Consider the following 18,615-nt stretch of genomic DNA (forward strand, 5'->3'; position numbering starts at 1 on the left):
TACTGATTGGTGGAGAGTAATTTGGCTCCACAAAGTCTGGAGATGAAACTAGGAACTAATGCTGTTACCTGTCTGACTTCACTGTATCTTTGTTTGCCTATGACAGGAAAAAAAAACAATTTAATACCAGGCAGTATACAGGCCTGATTACAATGAACTGCTAAGACACAGCTCTGACTCATGATGTAGAAAGACTCATTCAACAGGTTTTGTGTGTGTGTCTACAGTCAGTTTTTAATTACATATTTGTGATTGAACACAGAATTTCATAAATTATAATATAAAATTATTTGTTATGACTACAGAGGTGGAACCTCTTGCTAAGTAATCATTGCGCAGGGCTTCACCTTGTATAGTATTTTTCACTGACTAGGTAAAGCAGGAAGTGTTGTAAAAAGCCGAAAGAGGATATGCAAATATTGCACTCTGATCTCTGGGGGGAGGGGGCATATAGTACCTTAGACTTCTGCAAATTGCAATTGGTCTGCCAGTTGGTTTGGTCTGGGCATTATCAACTTGAGATAGGAAAGATTGTTTGTTTTTATTCTATTGCAAGTGAAATTACTAAAATTTAATGGAGTTTTGTAAACAAATAGAAAAGAAATTGACTAAACTCTAGGCCAGATTCTCTCTGGGCAGAGACTAGATTTCCAGCATTATGCAAACTTCCTCTGTGTGTGCGTGTGTGTGTGTCTCTTATATGCAAGTAAGGAAGCTCTTTATGGGCATCATGAGACACTGTTCTGAGCATAGTACTATCTGAACAGTTTGTCATAATAGGTTTTAAGGTTTTTTTATCCTATTGTCTTTTATTTTTCTATTCAGAAAATGTGTATGCTTGTAAGAGTCGATGGTATGTTTTTCTTATTTTCTGACACAGCTAAAATGATATCAACTAATTTGTGTCAGAGCTCTTTGAGCATTTATTACAAAATAATAAAAAATGAAACAGAAGCAAGACATAAAACAGAGACATCCATGAAGCAAACCCTTCCATTTCCAAGTGTTTCATTTCCCAGGTTCTGGTCTGTCTTTCTTCTTATACATGTCTTTAAATCACCTTTTAGTTTCTTGGCTGTCTGCCACAGTCCACATTTCACACTGGCATCTACTTTTTAACACTTGGCTCCTTGTACTTTTTACTATTTTTAATTTAAGACTTCCTCTCTTTGGTTAACAGAACAGAGAACTGTAATTACCCTTCTTTACTAGAAGCAATGGGTGAACCTGTTCAGCTTAGACCTGGTGTAAACTTAAAAATTAGAGTGGCCTAGCTGCATTGCTCAGAGCTGCGAAAATTTTTGTGTCCTGGGCACTGTGGCCTTGGCTACACTTGAGAGTTACAGCGCTGGTGGTGGCTTTACAGTGCTGTAACTCACTTCTCGTCCACACTGGCAAGGCACATACAGCGCTGTATCTCCCTGGCAACAGCACTGCATGTACTCCACCTCGACCAGAGGAATAAAGAGAACAGCGCTGGTGCTGCAGCGCTGGGGTGCCAGAGTAAACAGGGAATAATCTTACTACACTTTAACTGACCTCCAGAAGCTTCCCATAATGCTTTTAAGTAAAGATTACGCTCTTTGTTTTGTTGTGATTCCTCTGTTTGTTTTGTTGTGAACTGTGGGCTCCCGAAATTGCTTATCAAAAAAACAAACACAGCTACTGTTTGCTGTGAATGAGCTCCCTTAGGAACGCCCACAGCTAGTGTTTGCTTGAAGAGAGGGGGCTTGAGGAAAGAAGCAGCGTGACCGCGGGAGGGAGGGAGGGGTGTCCGTTTCGGAAGGCTGCTTATCTGGTCTGTGAGGAAAAAAACAAAGAGGGCTATTTGCTTTCAATGAGTGAGAGAGGGGTGGGCGAGGGGGTCAGAACTTGCAGCTGCTGACAGAGTGTCGGCTCCAAAAATCCACTCTCTCTCTCCCCCACGCTCCCTGTCACACTCCACTCCACCCTCCCCATTTTGAAAAGCACATTGCAGCCACTTGAACGCTGGGATGGTTGCCCATAATGCACCACTCCCAATGCCTCTGCAAATGCTGCAAATGTGGCCACGACAGTGCGCTGGTAGCTGTCACTGTGGCCAGATTGCAGCACTTTCCCTATTCAGCTGTATGAAGACAGGTTTAACTCCCAGCGCTGTACAGCTGCGAGTGCAGCCATACCCTAAGTTTGGTTGACCTAATCCATGGTGTAGACATGGCTAGGTCAATGGAAGGATTCTTCCATTGACCTAGCTACTGCCTCCTGGAGAGGTAGATTAACTACATTGATGAAAAAACCCCTTCCATCAATGTAGGAAGCATCTACACTAGGGCAGCGCAGCTGCAGCACCATAGGTGTACTGCTATAGTGTAGACCAGGGGTGGCCAATCTGAGCCTGAGAAGGAGCCAAAATTTACCAGTGTACATTGCCAAAGAGCCACAGTAATACATCAGCAGTCCTCCCTCCCCACCAGCTCCCCCCCCGCTCCCACCAATCGGCACCTTCCTCTCCCTCCCCGCACCTCCAGATCAGCTGTTTCATGGCATGCAGGAGGCTCTGCAGGGGAAGGAGGAGGAGTGAGGGCACGGCAGGCTCAGGGAAGGATGCGGGAAGGGGTGGAGTGGGGGCAGGGCCTGTGGCAGAGCCAGGGGTTGAGCAGTGAGCATTCCCCGGCACATTGGAAAGTTGGCGCCTGTAGCTCCAGCCCTGGAGTTGGTGCCTATACAAGGAGCAGCATCATAGTAACTTCTGAAGAGTTGCATGTGGCTCCGGAGTCACAGGTTGGCCAGTCCTGGTGCAGACATACCCTCAGTAAAAAGTGAATTGAGCCACATCTTTATCATAGTGTGAAGTGCTTAGTTGACTCTCTTAACTATTTTTCATTTTTGCTTAGCTTTGCACTTCCCAGTTTGAACTGGGACTAAAGTCCACTCTGTCCAAATATCACTGGAAAGACCTTTTTGGAAACACCAGTAACCTCAAAACAGAACTTATTCTTACAGGATTTCTAGATTTAGTTTTATACTTGAGAAGCTCAGGCAAAGTCTGAATTAGCATCTGATTCAAATGGATCTAAACCATCTACATTTTGGCGGCCACCAACGGAAAACTCCCTTCCATCAATGTAGGAAGCATCTATACTATTTGTATAGTACCTCTGCCTTCCCTTTTCTTTTATTTGAGAGGGAATTCTCTCAAATCCATAGCTATATTTTCTCTAAAGTCCCTTTGAATGTGTTTTAGAATATCATACTGTTGCTGTCAAGTGACATATCTCCTTGCTGTTTGCAACATGTACCTCTAGTTACAGTCCACCCTCACGTCACGGTAATCCACAGAAACATGTGTGCTGCTTTTCCCTTGTGGAAGTATTTGACATCTCACAGCATTAGCTTAGTCAAAATACAGCCCCCTTAAGTGTTCCGTAAACCTAGAAAACAATGCAATTTGTAATAAACCTTTGTTATGGGAGGGAGAAATGGCGTATTGGAAACCTTGGGGGAAGAGGGACAACAATCGAGCTATTACGGAGGTACCAGAGAAAAGCAGACAGTGTTAACAGCTTGTTGAGTCTACATTTAATTATTATTGCTGAGAATCAACTAACCTGAAATATAGAGACCGATGAAGCACATCTAACAGGTACAGGAAATAACTGCTCAGCTGCTCTACTGCCGTGTATGTCATAGGCTGTTTCTTCCTCCCTCTTCTCCCCCATCCCCCATTCTTCAACTGCTATGTAAAACCTATGTTAGAATCATATATATGAGGAGCTGGAAGGGACATCAAGTGATCATCTAGTAAATAAACGAAGCCAGTCTGAGACAGCCAAAGAAGTAAATGTTTTTGCAAATTTTTAACTGTTATTACTAATGAAACAAGTGAGGAAGGAAGACACTATAATCTGTAAATTGAAAATGTATCAGTGGTGCCAGAGAAACCAATATTAATTACATCTGAAACATATTTCATAGGATTTATCTCATTGGGATTTTGATCATTAGAAGGAACCCTTAATACTGGAGAAAACTTCAGATACATTTCCTGTCTTTTTTTCATAATTTTACTTCCACTATTTTTCTAATTATCCACTCTGGTTTTGCTTAAGTAAAGATTTCCTTCTTCACAGCCTGTATTATTTATTTGTGCCTACAGGTCCCAGACAGGGATTTGGGCCCCAGTGCACTAGGTACTGTACATATTCACATGCACACACATGCATGCACACCTACTCACCAAAAAGACAGGCTCTGTATCTAGGAACTCGATGTAAGCCAGGAGCACTCTTCTCTGTCCCCTTTGCAGAGGAGCGAAAAGTTACACTAGACTGCTATGGTTAGTGCAGTAAGTAACAGTCACAGCACAGCAGCTGTCTACCCATCTTCACTTACTTGATCTTCCACTGAAGCAATATACTAATATTTAACAGCACAGATGGATTCGTTTTAGGGATAATCATAATAAATATTTACAGTTTGTATAGCCTTCCATCTGAGGACTTCAAAGCACTTTACAAACATTATGAGCCAATTAGGTCTCAGGCCAGCCCTGTGGCATAAGCTATATTATCTTCATCTTACAGATGGGGAAACAGAGGCATGGAGAAGTTAAGTGAATTATCAAAAGCACTATAGTTCTTATTATCTACAGTCTAAGTCTACAGACTGTAATTTCTTCTCCAAGGTTTACATTGTAGGCCTTTGCTGCAGCCTCACTGAGTCAAGTTTGCAGAGGCATTTTAGATGTTCTCTGCACTTTTTGCACTTCTCTAACAATGCTTCCTTGAGAAACCACGGAGGAAGAAGTAATGCCTGTGAATATACCCATCTTTGGTGACATCTGTCTAACTCATCTGGACATCCCCACAAAGATGTCAACACATCCTCATGTCAACACTGTAAGGGTTCCCCTGTCGGGCGAGGGGTCACTCTTCACCCTCTGGGGCACCTGGGAACCAGGCCGCCTCTCTACACACCCAGCAGTTCAGTCTATAAGTCCTACAAAACCCAAGCCCGAGCTCAGGGCGGGGCAACAAACGCAGGTACAGGGCTCAGACCCTCAGACAGGGCTGAGCAGCAGTTCAAGTAAGTCTATAAAGCCCAAGCCCTAGCTCAGGGCGGGGCACAAACACAGGTACAGGGCTCAGACCTCAGCGGCAGGAGCAGTACAGGGCTCAGACCCTCAGGCAGGGCTGAGCAGCAGTTCAGGTAAGTTTAAAGGCCTCCTCAGGCCAGGGAGAGGGGGGAATCTGCCACTGCTGGAAGGGTGGCAGGGGAGATGCAAGCCCTCCCACTCCACTGCATCCCAGCCCGGGGCCCTAACTGCGGCAGGCAGTCTGCTGCTGGGTCAGTGGGGATCCTGGCCGTAACACACTGACATCGGTTCTGGCAGTGCTGCAGCCAGACTGGGGTCGGCTGCCCCCGGGCTACTTCCACTTTCCCCCTCCTCGAGTACCTGAGTCGTCGTCGTGTCGGCAGAGGGGTCAACCACCATCGGCTCCTCAGGGTAAGTGTCCATGGGTGGGCTCAGCGGGACCTCCAGGTAGACGGCCACCGTCCGGCTCAGCTCCTCCTCCGGGTAGCGGGAGCAGGGCAGGCTCGGCCAGTCCTCCTCCGGGTAGCGGGAGCGGGGCAGGCTCGGCCAGTCCTCCTCCGGGTAGCGGGAGCGGGGCAGGCTCGGCCAGTCCTCCTCCGGGTAGCGGGAGCGGGGCAGGCTCGGCCAGTCCTCCTCCGGGTAGCGGGAGCGGGGCAGGCTCGGCCAGTACTCCTCCGGGTAGCGGGAGCGGGGCAGGCTCGGCCAGTCCTCCTCTGGGTAGCGAGGGAGGGGGATGCTGGGTCAGCCGCTGCATTCTGCGGCCTCCCTAGCAGGAGCTCGGTCGCGGACGTCCGGCCTGGCTGACGGCTGGGGCCTTACTGAGCTCGGAGGGCCCGCCTTTGTACTTCCAGGTCGGCGCTTGACCCTTTTGCGGGGCGGGCCCAGAGCGGGCCTCTGGCTGGGCTCTTGGTCCTCTGGGACGCCTGGGAACCAGGCTGCCTCACTACAAGCACACAGAGAAGGGCTATCAGAGACTGACCAACAACATGACTGCAAGCAGATCAGCCTTCTAGGTAAATACTTATGCTTGTAAGTACTCTGCTAACAGGCATTTTCTGCCTGCTCTGGGAATACATTTGTATCCACTGGTTACATCACCGTCTGGATGTTAGTAAAGCATTTGATAACAAAGCCTTATAAAATCTTACTTGCAAAATGAATGTAAATAGGGTTGGATATGAGCAGAGTCAGATGATAGGTTGAAAAGACCTAAAGGACTGTAGACAAACGATAATGCTATATGACAATGCAGCCAGCCCTGGGTAGGTAGCAAGCAGGGGCAGAGACAGACTAAGGTGCTGGAGGTAAACAGTAATTAAATTAATAGACTTATGTGATATTTCCCAAAGTAATATCAGAGGGGACAGTGAAATGACACAAAGAAGATGAGGAGGGTATGATAAAAGGGCATAAAATAAAACTGAGATTCAACCTAAGAATATACAAATTATTACAGTGAAAGAAGGTAGCCCAAAATGCAGATATTGAGTGGGAAAAGCAGTAATGGCATAAAAGGCAGAAGGCATAGTATACAGTAAACAGGACACAGAGACCTGCAATGTGACAGCTACAGACATACCTCCCAAAGGCATTGCAGTTGTAAGCTACATAGACAAAGGAATCACAAAGTAAAATGATAGTCTCTTAATGCACTTGTTCTGCGCTAGGACAGGTATGTTGCCCTTTGGCATGATTCACTTAAAGGATCAAATTTTTACAGTATCACCCACAATCCCTATTGTTTGCCTAAAGCATTGGCACCAAACTCAGTAAACTGATAAATCTTAAAGTATGGGTGAGAATGCTCTGGAAACAAGTGATAAGAGAACATCCAGTGAGCCAGATGAAATACAGGACTGTGTCACACTGAACCCAAGACAAAAATACATTGGGAAAGAATCTGTATATCCTTTTTTTATTGCATTTGACCATAGGTTGCTGCTCTTTGCTTAGCATTACTCCAGTTCATGACCCCTCTGGCCCACAGTAAATATGGCACTGATATGACCTCTATATGGCAATGGTAAGATGGCATCTACTGTGTATATGAGAATATAACAACTACCATACTGAGTCAGACCAATGGTCCATCTAGCCCAGTATCCTGTCTTCCAACAGTGACTGATGCCAGGTGCTTCTGAGGAAATGAACAGAACAGGTAATCATCAAGTGAGCCAATCTGCCGTTGCCCATTTCCAGTTTCTGGCAAACAGAGGCTCAGGGCACTTCAGAACATGGCTTTGCAGAACAGTCTGATTTGAGTGCCTACAAGCATCTGAAGGATGTATATGCCGCAGAGGGAGAAGAATTGTTTATGACGATCCTATTTGTTGTAACCAAAAAGAATGAAACTGAGCAAAAGAAAATTTAGGCTGAAAATCAGGAAAAATCTACTAGAGTTGAGATGTATTAGAGTGTAGAGTAAACCCCCAAATGAAAAACTGGAAACTCAGCCATTTGAATCATTTGAAATCATATGGGACCAAGTGTTTGAACATGGTAGAAAACAATCCTCACGTGGCATGGGGATGGCCAGGTTAATAAATCTTTCCTATCTTTAATTTTTACAACTTTATGATTTTACTGTGGATTAGAGAGACAAGAGCTGCCCTATGTGTATCTAATCTTCTGTTACGATCTGGTACAAACATGTGCAAAGTCTTTTATTTATCTTTATTATGTATAAATGATTATTGAGCAGTGGTAATTATTCCCTTTTGGCTAGTTCCTTATATTTTTTGGAAAGGGTTCAATTTGTGTCCTGAATACAGATAATGGAAAAAAAATTTCATACAAAATTTGGAAAAATTCGAAGCCCTTTTACTCCTCAGATTTAGAAAAGGGATGAATTTTCATTAATTGGAAATTTTGCATGAAAATTTTGAAATAAAAATTTTGGGGTTTTGAAACTATTTTTGAAATATTCTGGTTTTTGCTTTTCCATGCTTTTCTCTCTCTTTTCCTTTTCCTCTCTCCAAAAAGGAGTCAAGGAAGGAAAAGTAAGAATAAAGAAGAAAGATTTTAATCCTCCCCACAGTGTTTCTGTCTAAATTTTTCATTTACCAAGTTAATTTAAAAAAAAACCATAAAAATTCACGACCCATGACCTGTCCATGACTTTTACTAAAAATACCTGACTAAATCTTGGGAAGCCACTCCGGGAGGTGCAGGGGGCAGCAGCACAAGCTGCCGGGGACAGCTGGAGCAGTGGCTGCTCCGATTGCCCGGGGACTGCTGCTCCGGACGCCAACAACAGCTGCTCCAGCCACCCTAGGTACTGCCTGAGCAGCGGCAGGTGTGGCTGGCCCTGGGGGCCGCCTGAGCAGCGGCTGGTGCGGCTGGCCCCAGGGAGCCCCTGAGCAGCGGCTGGTTGCAGAGCTGCTCCACCATCAGCCGGTGCCAACTGCTTGGGCACCAGTTGCTCAGCCACACTGGCCACTGCAGAAGTCATGGAGGTCATGGAAAGTCACAGAATCTGTGACTTCCATGACAAACACGGATCCCTAATTATATGTGATTTAATTCCACTTTGGTCTAGTTTACCCCTTTGTGGCCGTGCCTGAAATGGAATTATGTTAATACATCATGTTCATTTGATACACCAAGTATTCTTAATCACTGCTTTAGCCAGGTAACTGTCTTGCTCAAGGAAGCAGAAAAATATGATGTTAACAATACTTTGCACTTCTATTGCACTTTCCAGCTGAAGATGTCAAAGCACTTTACAGCCATTAATTAATTTATTAAGCTTCACAACATCCCTGTGGATTAAACAAGTGCTAGCAGTCTTATTTCCATTTTGCATTTGGGGAAACTGAGGCACAGAGCCCAAGATCACCCAAGAAGTTTATGGCAGAGCAGGAAATAGAATTAAAATCAGTCTCATCCTCCATCATTGTTTTCATGTTAATCTCAGAATTCACTTTAAAACTGCCCTCCTGCTTTTTTTCAAATTCACCACAGATCTAGTACACTTTCCCTTTCCAGATATTGATCTTCCCACATCACCACATTCCTCACAGTGTTCCTCTACCCCAGCCTGCTCTCTGTCTCTAACCTGATACTGTCCACAATTGCAGATCTTTGTCCATCAATTCTGAATTCTCTTTTCCTTTCCTCTGTGTCCTTTGTCTCTTTAAAGCTAATCTTTAGACCTCCCTGTTCTCCTTAACTGATGCACTTCGGAGCATTTTGTGATTATCCGTATTGGGGATGATGTACACAAATTTAAATGTGTTACATTTTGTTATGGATTACCTTGGTAACTGCTGGAACAAAAATCTGGCTAAATGACATCAAAGTTTTCACAAACTCACATCTTCCATTTTTTTATCATACAGGACATTGACAAGTCTTTCTTTGTCTGAACACTCTGGAGGTATAAAAACAATGTTAAATGTAAGGAGTAGCGTTATGCTGGTGTTCAACTGGTAAGATAGAGGAGAAATTTCCTGCAGCAGAGGTAACACTTGTAATATGCTTGAAGATATCAAATATCAGAACAGCACTATTGCTAAACAAAAGAGAGAGCAAAAAAGTTCTTTGAAGAGAAAGAAAGAGAGAGAGAGAGAGAGAGAGAGAGAGAGAGTGTGTGTGTGTGTGTGTGTGTGTGTGTGTGTGTTCAAGGTTTCTTCCTCACTCTGAACTTTAGGGTACAGATATGGGGACCTGCATGGACACTTCTAAGCTTAATTACCAGCTTAGATCTGGTATCGCTGCCACCACCCCCAAGCACTACTTTTCTTCCCTGGGTAGTCTTGAGAGACTTCAACTTCCTGGTGGATCCAGATCCAACCCCCTTGGATCTAAAAACCAGGAAAAAATCAATCAGGTATTTAAAAAGAAGGCTTTTAATTAAAGAAAAGAAAAGTAAAAGAAAACCCTCTTGGAGAGATTAGCATACCAACTACTCTCACAGACAACAGATTCCAAACACAGAGGATGTTCCCCTGGGCAAAAACTTAGTTACACAAAAAATATCCAAATACCCAATGCTGATAATTCCTTTAATGGTACCAAGACAAGTTACAAAGAAAATAAACATAAACCTAATTATCCCTTTCTAAAACTTACTACTCTGATAAGAGGCTGGTTCCTTGATCTTTTTCACTCCGGCTGAAACTGAGACTCTAAACAAAGGAAAACTTCCCTCCTTCCTTTTGAAACATTTTGTTCCCCCATTGGTTCCTCTGGTCAAGTGTCAGTTAGGCTAGGTGAACTTCTTAACCCTTTACAGGTAAAAGAGGCATTAACCCTTAACTATCTGTTTATGACAGTGTGTGTGTATGTGTGTACATGTACACTTGGCTTTACAATAACTTGAGCTAACACGAGTCTGATGAATAATGAAAGGTTGATTTACTACGGTGGTCAGAAATAAACATTGCTGTTACCTTGGCACAATGACTTTAAGCTAGAAGGAAAGATGAACCAACAATTCCTAACCGAGCCCTTAAGGTAAGTCCAGTACGGAAGTACAAAGGGGCACTTCCCAGGCCTAGTGCCAGGCATATGTCACTCCAGCCCACCCTGTCCTGAAGGCAGTCATGTACTGGCCTGCAGATCTCACAGCCAGAGTCCAGTCTTTTCATCCATCTTCTTTAGACCTGTCTGCATAGTCCCTTTATCTGCAGGCCTCTTCCAAGTAACCATCTGTCATGGCTACCACTGAAATCCTGGCCAGCAATAGGCTGCTTCACAGCCTGGTTCTCATCTTTTCAGTCTCATCTTCTAACATATCCAACTTTCTCTTTGCAGCCACCTCTCAACCTGCAGCCTCCAGAGCCAGGTCCCACCCTGACCTGTGCGAGTATTTCCCCTTCCTGTGCTGGAGGCATGAGGGACCACTCTATTGAATGAGGGTTAACACAGTTCCTAGTAAGGAGCCAACAGTTTCATTACAGTAGTGTTATAAAATGTCATGTATGTCTCTGTTTCACTCTTATCATGTCACAAGTGTGTGTTTTGCACCAATCACTGGGCAAGGCCAAAGCTTGCCATAGTGTGCCAAGTTACAACATTGCAATATGCTGCAAGTAATTGGTGACCTATTCTAGTCAGTGCAAAACCACTACTCTGACTCCAAGAGGGGAGGGCCTTGGTGGGAGAGGGTTAACATATCTGGCAGCAAATCTGTCCCCAGTTGCTCTCCTCTGTACATACACCAGAACTATAGAGCGGAGAGAGGTAGTTGCACAGGGGTAAGAGGCAGAGCTCCACCTAGAGGTGAAAGTAAAAATAGGGACTTACCGGTATGGGGCTGGGTTGGGGCCACCACTGGCCCCTGGAAGGGGCGGGGCCTCAGGCAGAAGAGATGGGGATTGGGGCTCAGAGCCAGCCCCGGCCCACCCTGTACTGGTAAGTGCCCTCTCCCGCTTGAGTGGCAGTGGCAGCTGGCGGCTCCAGCAGCAGTTTAAAGGGCCCAGGACTCAGCTGCTGCTACCGCCCTGGAGCCCTGGGGTAGCGGCAGTGGGGCTCCGGCAGCTATTTAAAGGGCCTGGGGCAGTAGAGACAGTGGAAGGCCCGGCCCTTTAAATAACCCCTGCAGCCCCACTGCCGCTACCCCAGGGCTCCAGCAGTAGGGGTGACAATTTAATTTCACCACTGCTGGAAGCCCCAGGCCATTTAAATTGCCACCTGGGGAAGCCAGGCTGCCCCGGTATGGCACTGGCTTACTTTGACCTCTAGCTCCACCTCTCTTTGGTGAAGTTTTTCTGACCCAGGCAGAGAAGATTAAAGATAGAAGCCAGATTGAAGAGCACTTTAGCATTTTCTTGCCACAAACACTTCCAAGCTCTTTATTTTGAAAACATGGTTAAGTCTATTAGCAGCGGTCCCTGCTGGTCAGGGAGGAGACATGTTGGCTGGCCAGTGGTGGGAAGGGGGGGGCGATAGCTCTGCAGCTGCCAGACTTTTTTATACTTGTTCTGTGGATAATCGGGTGGCTTCTTTCTCCAGACCTGTTCATCTAGTGCCTTTCACAAGTACTAACATTTGCTTTCAGATAAAAACAAATAGTGTTTTGAAAAATTAAAAGTAATTCTCAATAAAGGTCAGCTTGTGTCCAGCTCCTGCAGGAGTTAACAAGGATGGAAGGCACATCGAGGAGGGTGTGGCTTGGCATGGCAGCCAGTCTTACCCTGCATGCTAAACACCTCCAACAAGTCTTGTGCTTCCCAGAAGCCCATTTACTCCTGGTGCTTGCTCTGTTCATTGCCCCAAAACAGGCTAGTGGCTAAACGTCATAAACAAACCCTAACATTGCACTCTTACTGTCTTCATTTGATATAGCTTCATACTTCTAGCATTCTACTTATGTCCATTAATTGAGCCATGTAATGATCAGAAAGATATTCTCACCTGTTGTCATCCCTGAATTCAAGGCCACCCAGAGGATTCAGGAAGCCTCGGGCAAAGCAATTTCAGGGGCCCCATCCATTAAAAAAAGTTGCAAAACTATAGAATATTATATTCTCGTGAGGGCCCTGGGGGGCCCGGGGCCTGAGGTGGTCCTCCCTGAATCTGATTTCCAGATGCTCTATTCAGTGCTCTCAACTAGTCATTGAAGAGAATTTTAACAAGATTTTTAATCAGGAAATAGTGTTCCCCACTAGCCCCTAACCTGATGAGTTATTTTATGTGTACTGAGTTTGAGTTTAAAGTTTCTTTTTAACTTAGTTATTTCAACAAATTGTATTTGAGTTTCTCTCCCCCACCCCCTTTGGAAGGTTGCTCTCAGGATGCACAGAAAATCTAATTCAGTGCAAATGAAATCCACTCCTGTACATTCACCCTAAATGAATTATGTCCATTTTGCTTGATTCACACTATTTGCTTTGCAGAAAACTCAGTTCAAATGGTGTGTGCTTTATGTGCAACCACCATAGTTGTACATCCAAGGACAAGAACCTGAAGAGCCTTGTGCTTGGAGTACCTACAGCTCTTGCCTGTGAACACATTGTACACTCTATACCCTGTCACACATTTAATGGCTGGTGTAGCATAGCACTCTCAGGCTCCCCACAGTGGAGTCAGTAACTATGTTTTGAACAAACATTGTATAGCTATAAAAATCTCAAATGTTTCCTCTGATAAAATGAAAACTGCAATATTTTAGGCATCTCAAAAGAGTGTGTGAAACACTGGGACTACCCTGCTAAAAATAGGACTGTTGATCCTTTACCACTGAGTGGGAGAGGACAGTTCAATGCAAATATTTTTTTCTCTCTGAAACTCAGTGAGTGGAATTGTTGAATTTTGTGGGGAGTGGGGTGAAAAAGGTAGAGAAGGAAAGTTCATCTTTACTGTCTTCTAGCTAGTCAGTAATTCTTTTAAAAAATAGAAATACTGGGCCTGTTCCACGGCTGCTGTAAATTGACATAGCAATGGAAGTCAATGGATTTTCTGAAATCTCTGCAAATTAAAGCTCATGTAGCCCAATTCTCCACTGCCCTGCATTTTGTGTAATCATTTTCACAGGCCGGATTAATCTTTTGTGGGCCCCGAGGCCCTGCCCACGCTTGGCCTCTTCCCCCCAAGGGCCCGCCCACGTTTTGCCCGAGGCCTTGTCTGCCATTCGCACGGGAGGGGATGGGGCGGAGATGAGTGAGGGCGGCAGGGGACAGAGAGGAGTGAGTAGTGGGCAGAGTCTCAGGAGGAAGAAGCTGAGTGGGTGCAGGTCCTTGAGGTGGAGGGGAGGGGTGGGACCACAGTCCAAGCACTGGGGCCCCTTCTGAGTGTGGGCCTGGCACCGCTGATGCCATTGTAAACCCAGTGCTGCATTTTCACCTGTGCAAAGTGTAAGTTGCTTCCACGTAAAAATTCTCCAGTCCTCTACGCTGGTGGTAGCATTCTGTTTTGTACGCACTTTACCCCATATGGAAAGGTAGACCCCCTGTGATATTCACTGACTCCCCACTGCCTAAACAGTTTAACTCACTAGGGAGCCATAGTGCTACTTTCTCTTTCTGTGGTCACACATCGAGCCTCAGAGAGAAAGTTAATGCTGTAACTAGCTGTTGGCCTCTTAGCTTTGATATCCCAGAGTGCAATGGCGTATTAGGAAAACTCTGATGTCTTATAAAATTAGAATTTGCTGATTTTTCCATTACACAATTTGACTTTGATTGTTAAAAGTTCAGAAACAGCAACCTATGCCAATGGTGTGCTTGGCCTTGTACAAGAAACAAAGGAAGATATGGTCCCTGCCCCAAGGAGTTTACAATCTATAAAAAGGAATTTAGACTCCAAACAGTTTCAGATCATGTCAAGTTTTATAATAACTCCCTGGAGTTCTTGGGTTTAAATCTTGCAAACCTGGAACAATACAGGCCTTTGTTACTAAATTTTTAACAGAAAGCTCACAATGTGAATTAATATCGTGCCTCATTAAGTGATTTAACAGACAGTGTTAAATGCCATGGAAATACATGTCAGTTCAAAAATACATACAATCATGAATTTTTGATTGTTTTTGAGTAAAGAATCCTCTATCTGATTAAACTTTATATGGTGCATATTTGTAAGCTTAGAGGTGATAGGGTCACATCTTCACCTGATGTAAATTGAAGTAGCTCCATTTACTCCCATGGAACTATATCCATTTGACATCCACTAAAGCTCTGACCCATATGATGTTCAGTATTTTTTTTTTAAAGAATTGGTGCAAAGACATTCCACCTTTGGGATAAGTTTTTTGTCTATCTGTTGTGTTTTTGCTTGCTTGCCATGCGCCTGCTTGATTGAAGTTTACAATATGGTCTGGTTGGGAGGGAGGGAAGGGCGGCTGTGTGCTGAGCCTTGCGGCTTTCTAGGCCAGGCTGAGAGCTTCCTAAAGAGGCTCTAGCCTGCCATTCTTTGATCTCTTGAAGATCTCTTGACAAGGGGGCAGGGCTAACTTGGAAGAACAGCCAGCTCATAAGTGACCAGAGGAACTAGCAAACGGGAGTTTTGTAAGGAAGTTTAGAGAGGACATGTGAGAGCCAGATAAACATTCTTTAAACCTAGGCCACTGACCAGCTGTCTCTCTTTCCCCCTCACCTCCAAAAACACACAAACCCCTCAAGAATAAAAATAATCAGGGAGCAGCCTGACAGTAGAGCGGGAACTATTCAATTTATTGCACTGAATACAGCTTGTATGATTGCCTGTCTTGTGGGCAGGTGGCATATATGTGTATTTGGTGCAAGTAGCTCATGACCCTCAGAGATTGATAACAGGCTCTTGAGACCAAAGTGGCTGAACTGACAGAGGTAAGTGAGACAGGGAGGTCCCTACATGAGGCTTTCTGGGACACAGTAGAGTGCTTCCACTCCCAGTCTGAGGTAGCACTCTTATCTCCTATCTTAAGTATAGGGAAAACCTGTAATATCTCAGATATTATTTATGCACTTTTCCACAATATGCTATTTGGACAATCTTTACATAATTTATTGTATAAGACTAATAAACATAAATGAATGAGGCTTTCTTCCCTTTTTTAGCAATCCTCTGAACTCATGGTGCTGCTGGTAAATGTTGGTAATCTTAATGTTGATCACTAAAGTGGTGGTAGTTGGTTCAAACCCCCAATGAAAGAGGCAATCCCAGCATTTCTCCCCCTTTAACCTCTCTTCTGCTCTTCACCATCCAACTGGACCCTAATCAGCTGTTGGATACTATTCCAGTGTCTGCAATGAAGGAAGACATCTGCAGTCCTTTGCCTACAGCAGGAGGGACTAAAATCCTCCAGGACTGTGCTACCCCCTGGTAAATATTAGAAAGAGACTAAATATTCTATCATAGGGATGTGTCAACTTTTTGTGGAACTGACTGCCAAAATTCAGATTCAGTATATTGGTAGGTGGTAGTATGAAAGCCTTAGACAACTACAGCATGTTGACTGCCTAGATACAGAACAGCACAAGAAACAAAATATAGGTCATCCATAGCCATTTGGTATTGAGTACTGTCATGATAGGAATTGCATTTTTGCAGAGAGACTGTTATCAAAAGTACTTTTTAGACCAATGTTCAAATGTTATTCATTTAACCGATATTCACTTCAATAAGAACTAGGTATTTTTATTATGGCTGTATTGTCAGCTTAATATGTTGATTCATTATGTTCTCAGAAGGATATTTTTTCTTCCTCAGTATAGCTTGAAAGAATACATGGTTCATGAATGACCAGGCACTGGAACAGAGCTAAGTTACAGAAAAGCTTTTGAAACATGAAATTCTTTTCAACTCTCCTTCAGTTCTTCCGCAGAAATGGTTTAAAATGATCTATTTGGCTGAATTAAGGAAGTTAAACATTAGTGCAGCAACTTATGAAAAACCCTCTTGACTTCCTGGAAACTGAAAAGAAAAAAAAAGCGGCATTTTAAAGAAGTAGGTAAGATTGTCTCTGACATCACTTAGCTATATAGTGAGATCGCGAGTGGTTAGTCTTTGGGTGACAGAGGAAACTGCTCCCTGACTGATAAGCAAGCACTGCAATGTACGTGCACAGTTATTCTGCTTTTGATTCAAGTTTTGCCGAAAAATACTTTTACAGAAAGATAACAATTATTTTGCTTTCCAGAGAGACACACATGCTGTTTCATAAGGATACTCCTGCTTTCCAGATATGACCATGTTTTTGTGGCTTGAACTCTTGGCATTTGGCTTTGCCCTTCTGGACAACAATGTTTTTGTCAAAGGTAGGTACCAACTGATATTTCATGTTCTAAATTTGGTTCCGTAAAGTTCTTTTAGCAAAACAGAATGTTGAAGCTTTGCAAAGAGGAGAACTGACAACTTGTCCAGAAACTATAAAATATTGGTACTGCAGCCATAATGTGGCAAAGGCTACACTAGAACAGGAAGACGTGGCTTAGAATGTGCAAGAGAAAAAATGTTTCCTGTGTAGCCATCCGTGAATATGTATAAACTTTTTTAAAGAAAGCTTTGCATTTTATATTTTAATTGTCTTTTATTCAAATAATTTTGAAAAAATAATTGATTTGGAGCTCTCATAAATGTCGGTTCAGTGGAATCCTAGTTCATTTTTTAAGAGTCAACATTTTATTCCTTCACTGTTTAAAAACATTAAAAATATCACTGAAGGAATCTTTAAAAAGTAAAACTCTCTTTGTATTTAAGACACTCCTTGATGCCGATGGCATGCAGTTCCTCAAATTTAGATTCATATTGTAAAGAGTCTAGAAAAAAATCCCAAAACTGACTGGGGTGATGGGAAATTGTAGAATTTGTGTAATTACCATTGACAGTTTTCAAGAAATAAAGTAATTTTGTTGGGACATCCACTTTGCAGTTAGTGAAAATTAATTGAAGGGACTTAGAATTTAGAATGGTCCGCAACTATTTTCCATTATAAGTGAAGTTAGCTCAATCTTCACTTGTCAGACTTGAAAAAGAATGGTATAGTCTAAGGGCCTGATCCTGCAACATTGACAGCTAGGTTTAGTGCTTGCTAATGTGAGTAGTCAATTAAGTCAAAGTAGTAAGTATTACAAATGGCCATCAGTGTCTGTAGAATCTGGATCGTATGATGATACAGTTTTGAATTAAAGAAGGCACAGTGTTGCAGCATGATTGCCCCCCACCCTCTATCATCCTTCCAGTTAGCTAGTTTATATAACTGAGGATGTCCACGCATTCATGTTAGCTACGGCAGCTGTTTGTTAAGCAATGTTCATCCTAAAAGTGGTCCTTAATTCACTTAATTCCAGATAGTAGCAAATGGCATGGTCTGATTCTCCGCTCATCTACAGCCGTTTTATGCAGGTATATTATTAATAATTTATTATTAATTGATTTCAGTGGAGTTATTCCTGATTTACACTCTTGTAAGTGAGAGAAGAATCAGACCCTGAGTTGCTAACATGTTTTTAGCTGGTTTGGAGTCTGGGTATTAGTTGTGTAATCTTTGAGAGCCTATAGAAGGTGAGTACTAAGTAGATCTGGTTAGTCGCTGTTGGATATTATATGGAAACAAGTGAATCCTGCACTATAAATAAAAGAGACGAATTCTCTTTTTTTATCTGCTCTCCCATTTCTCATTGTTATAACTCATGTCTACAGATGCCTGCTGCTCCCTTTTCTTCAGCAAGGGCAGGTCGATGCCTGCCTCCATTGCAACCCCTCTTGTGGGTCGGTGCAATGGCTAATAGAGGGGCCTGTAAGAGGGGATGAGGAGGAGAGGATAGCACTACTTTTCCTCAAAAGACAGATTTTATCTTCTTTTCTGCATAGACTGGTCTGGCTTCTGCCAGTTCCTCCCTATCAAGTTGCTAATACAGTTGTTATAGGAGCCACAGAAGGCGAAAAACAGAATAAAGTCAGTAAAAGTTCAAATACTGAAATGGCATTAAAGTATTGGAGAATTATGAGGGAGAAAATATTTGGCTTAAAACTTTGCTCAGTCTCCATTTCTTGGAAGGAAGGAATTCTTTCCTCTCACATCTTCCTCTGTGATTTTGGGCAAGTCACTTCACCCCTTTGTATCTCTGTCTCCCCTTTTGTTAAATGGAGATAAAGCTATTTACCATCTTTGT

At 43.5% G+C, this 18,615-nt stretch overlaps 1 protein-coding gene across 6 annotated transcripts in view; it reads left to right on the plus strand.

The window, feature by feature from the left end:
• Positions 1-16,448: 16,448 nt before the first annotated feature.
• PTPRC (protein tyrosine phosphatase receptor type C) overlaps positions 16,449-18,615 on the plus strand; it is a 106,737-nt gene continuing 104,570 nt past the window's right edge. For all 6 annotated transcript variants that reach the window (XM_030572395.1, XM_030572397.1, XM_030572399.1 and 3 more), the window contains exons 1-2: positions 16,449-16,556; positions 16,641-16,758. In XM_030572395.1, coding sequence (XP_030428255.1) covers positions 16,686-16,758 — 73 coding nt within the window. In that variant the 5' untranslated portion in view covers positions 16,449-16,556; positions 16,641-16,685. The remainder of the gene's footprint in view (positions 16,557-16,640; positions 16,759-18,615) is intronic.

This window comes from Gopherus evgoodei, chromosome 8 (assembly GCF_007399415.2).
Source record: "Gopherus evgoodei ecotype Sinaloan lineage chromosome 8, rGopEvg1_v1.p, whole genome shotgun sequence".
Classification (NCBI taxonomy): domain Eukaryota; kingdom Metazoa; phylum Chordata; order Testudines; family Testudinidae; genus Gopherus; species Gopherus evgoodei.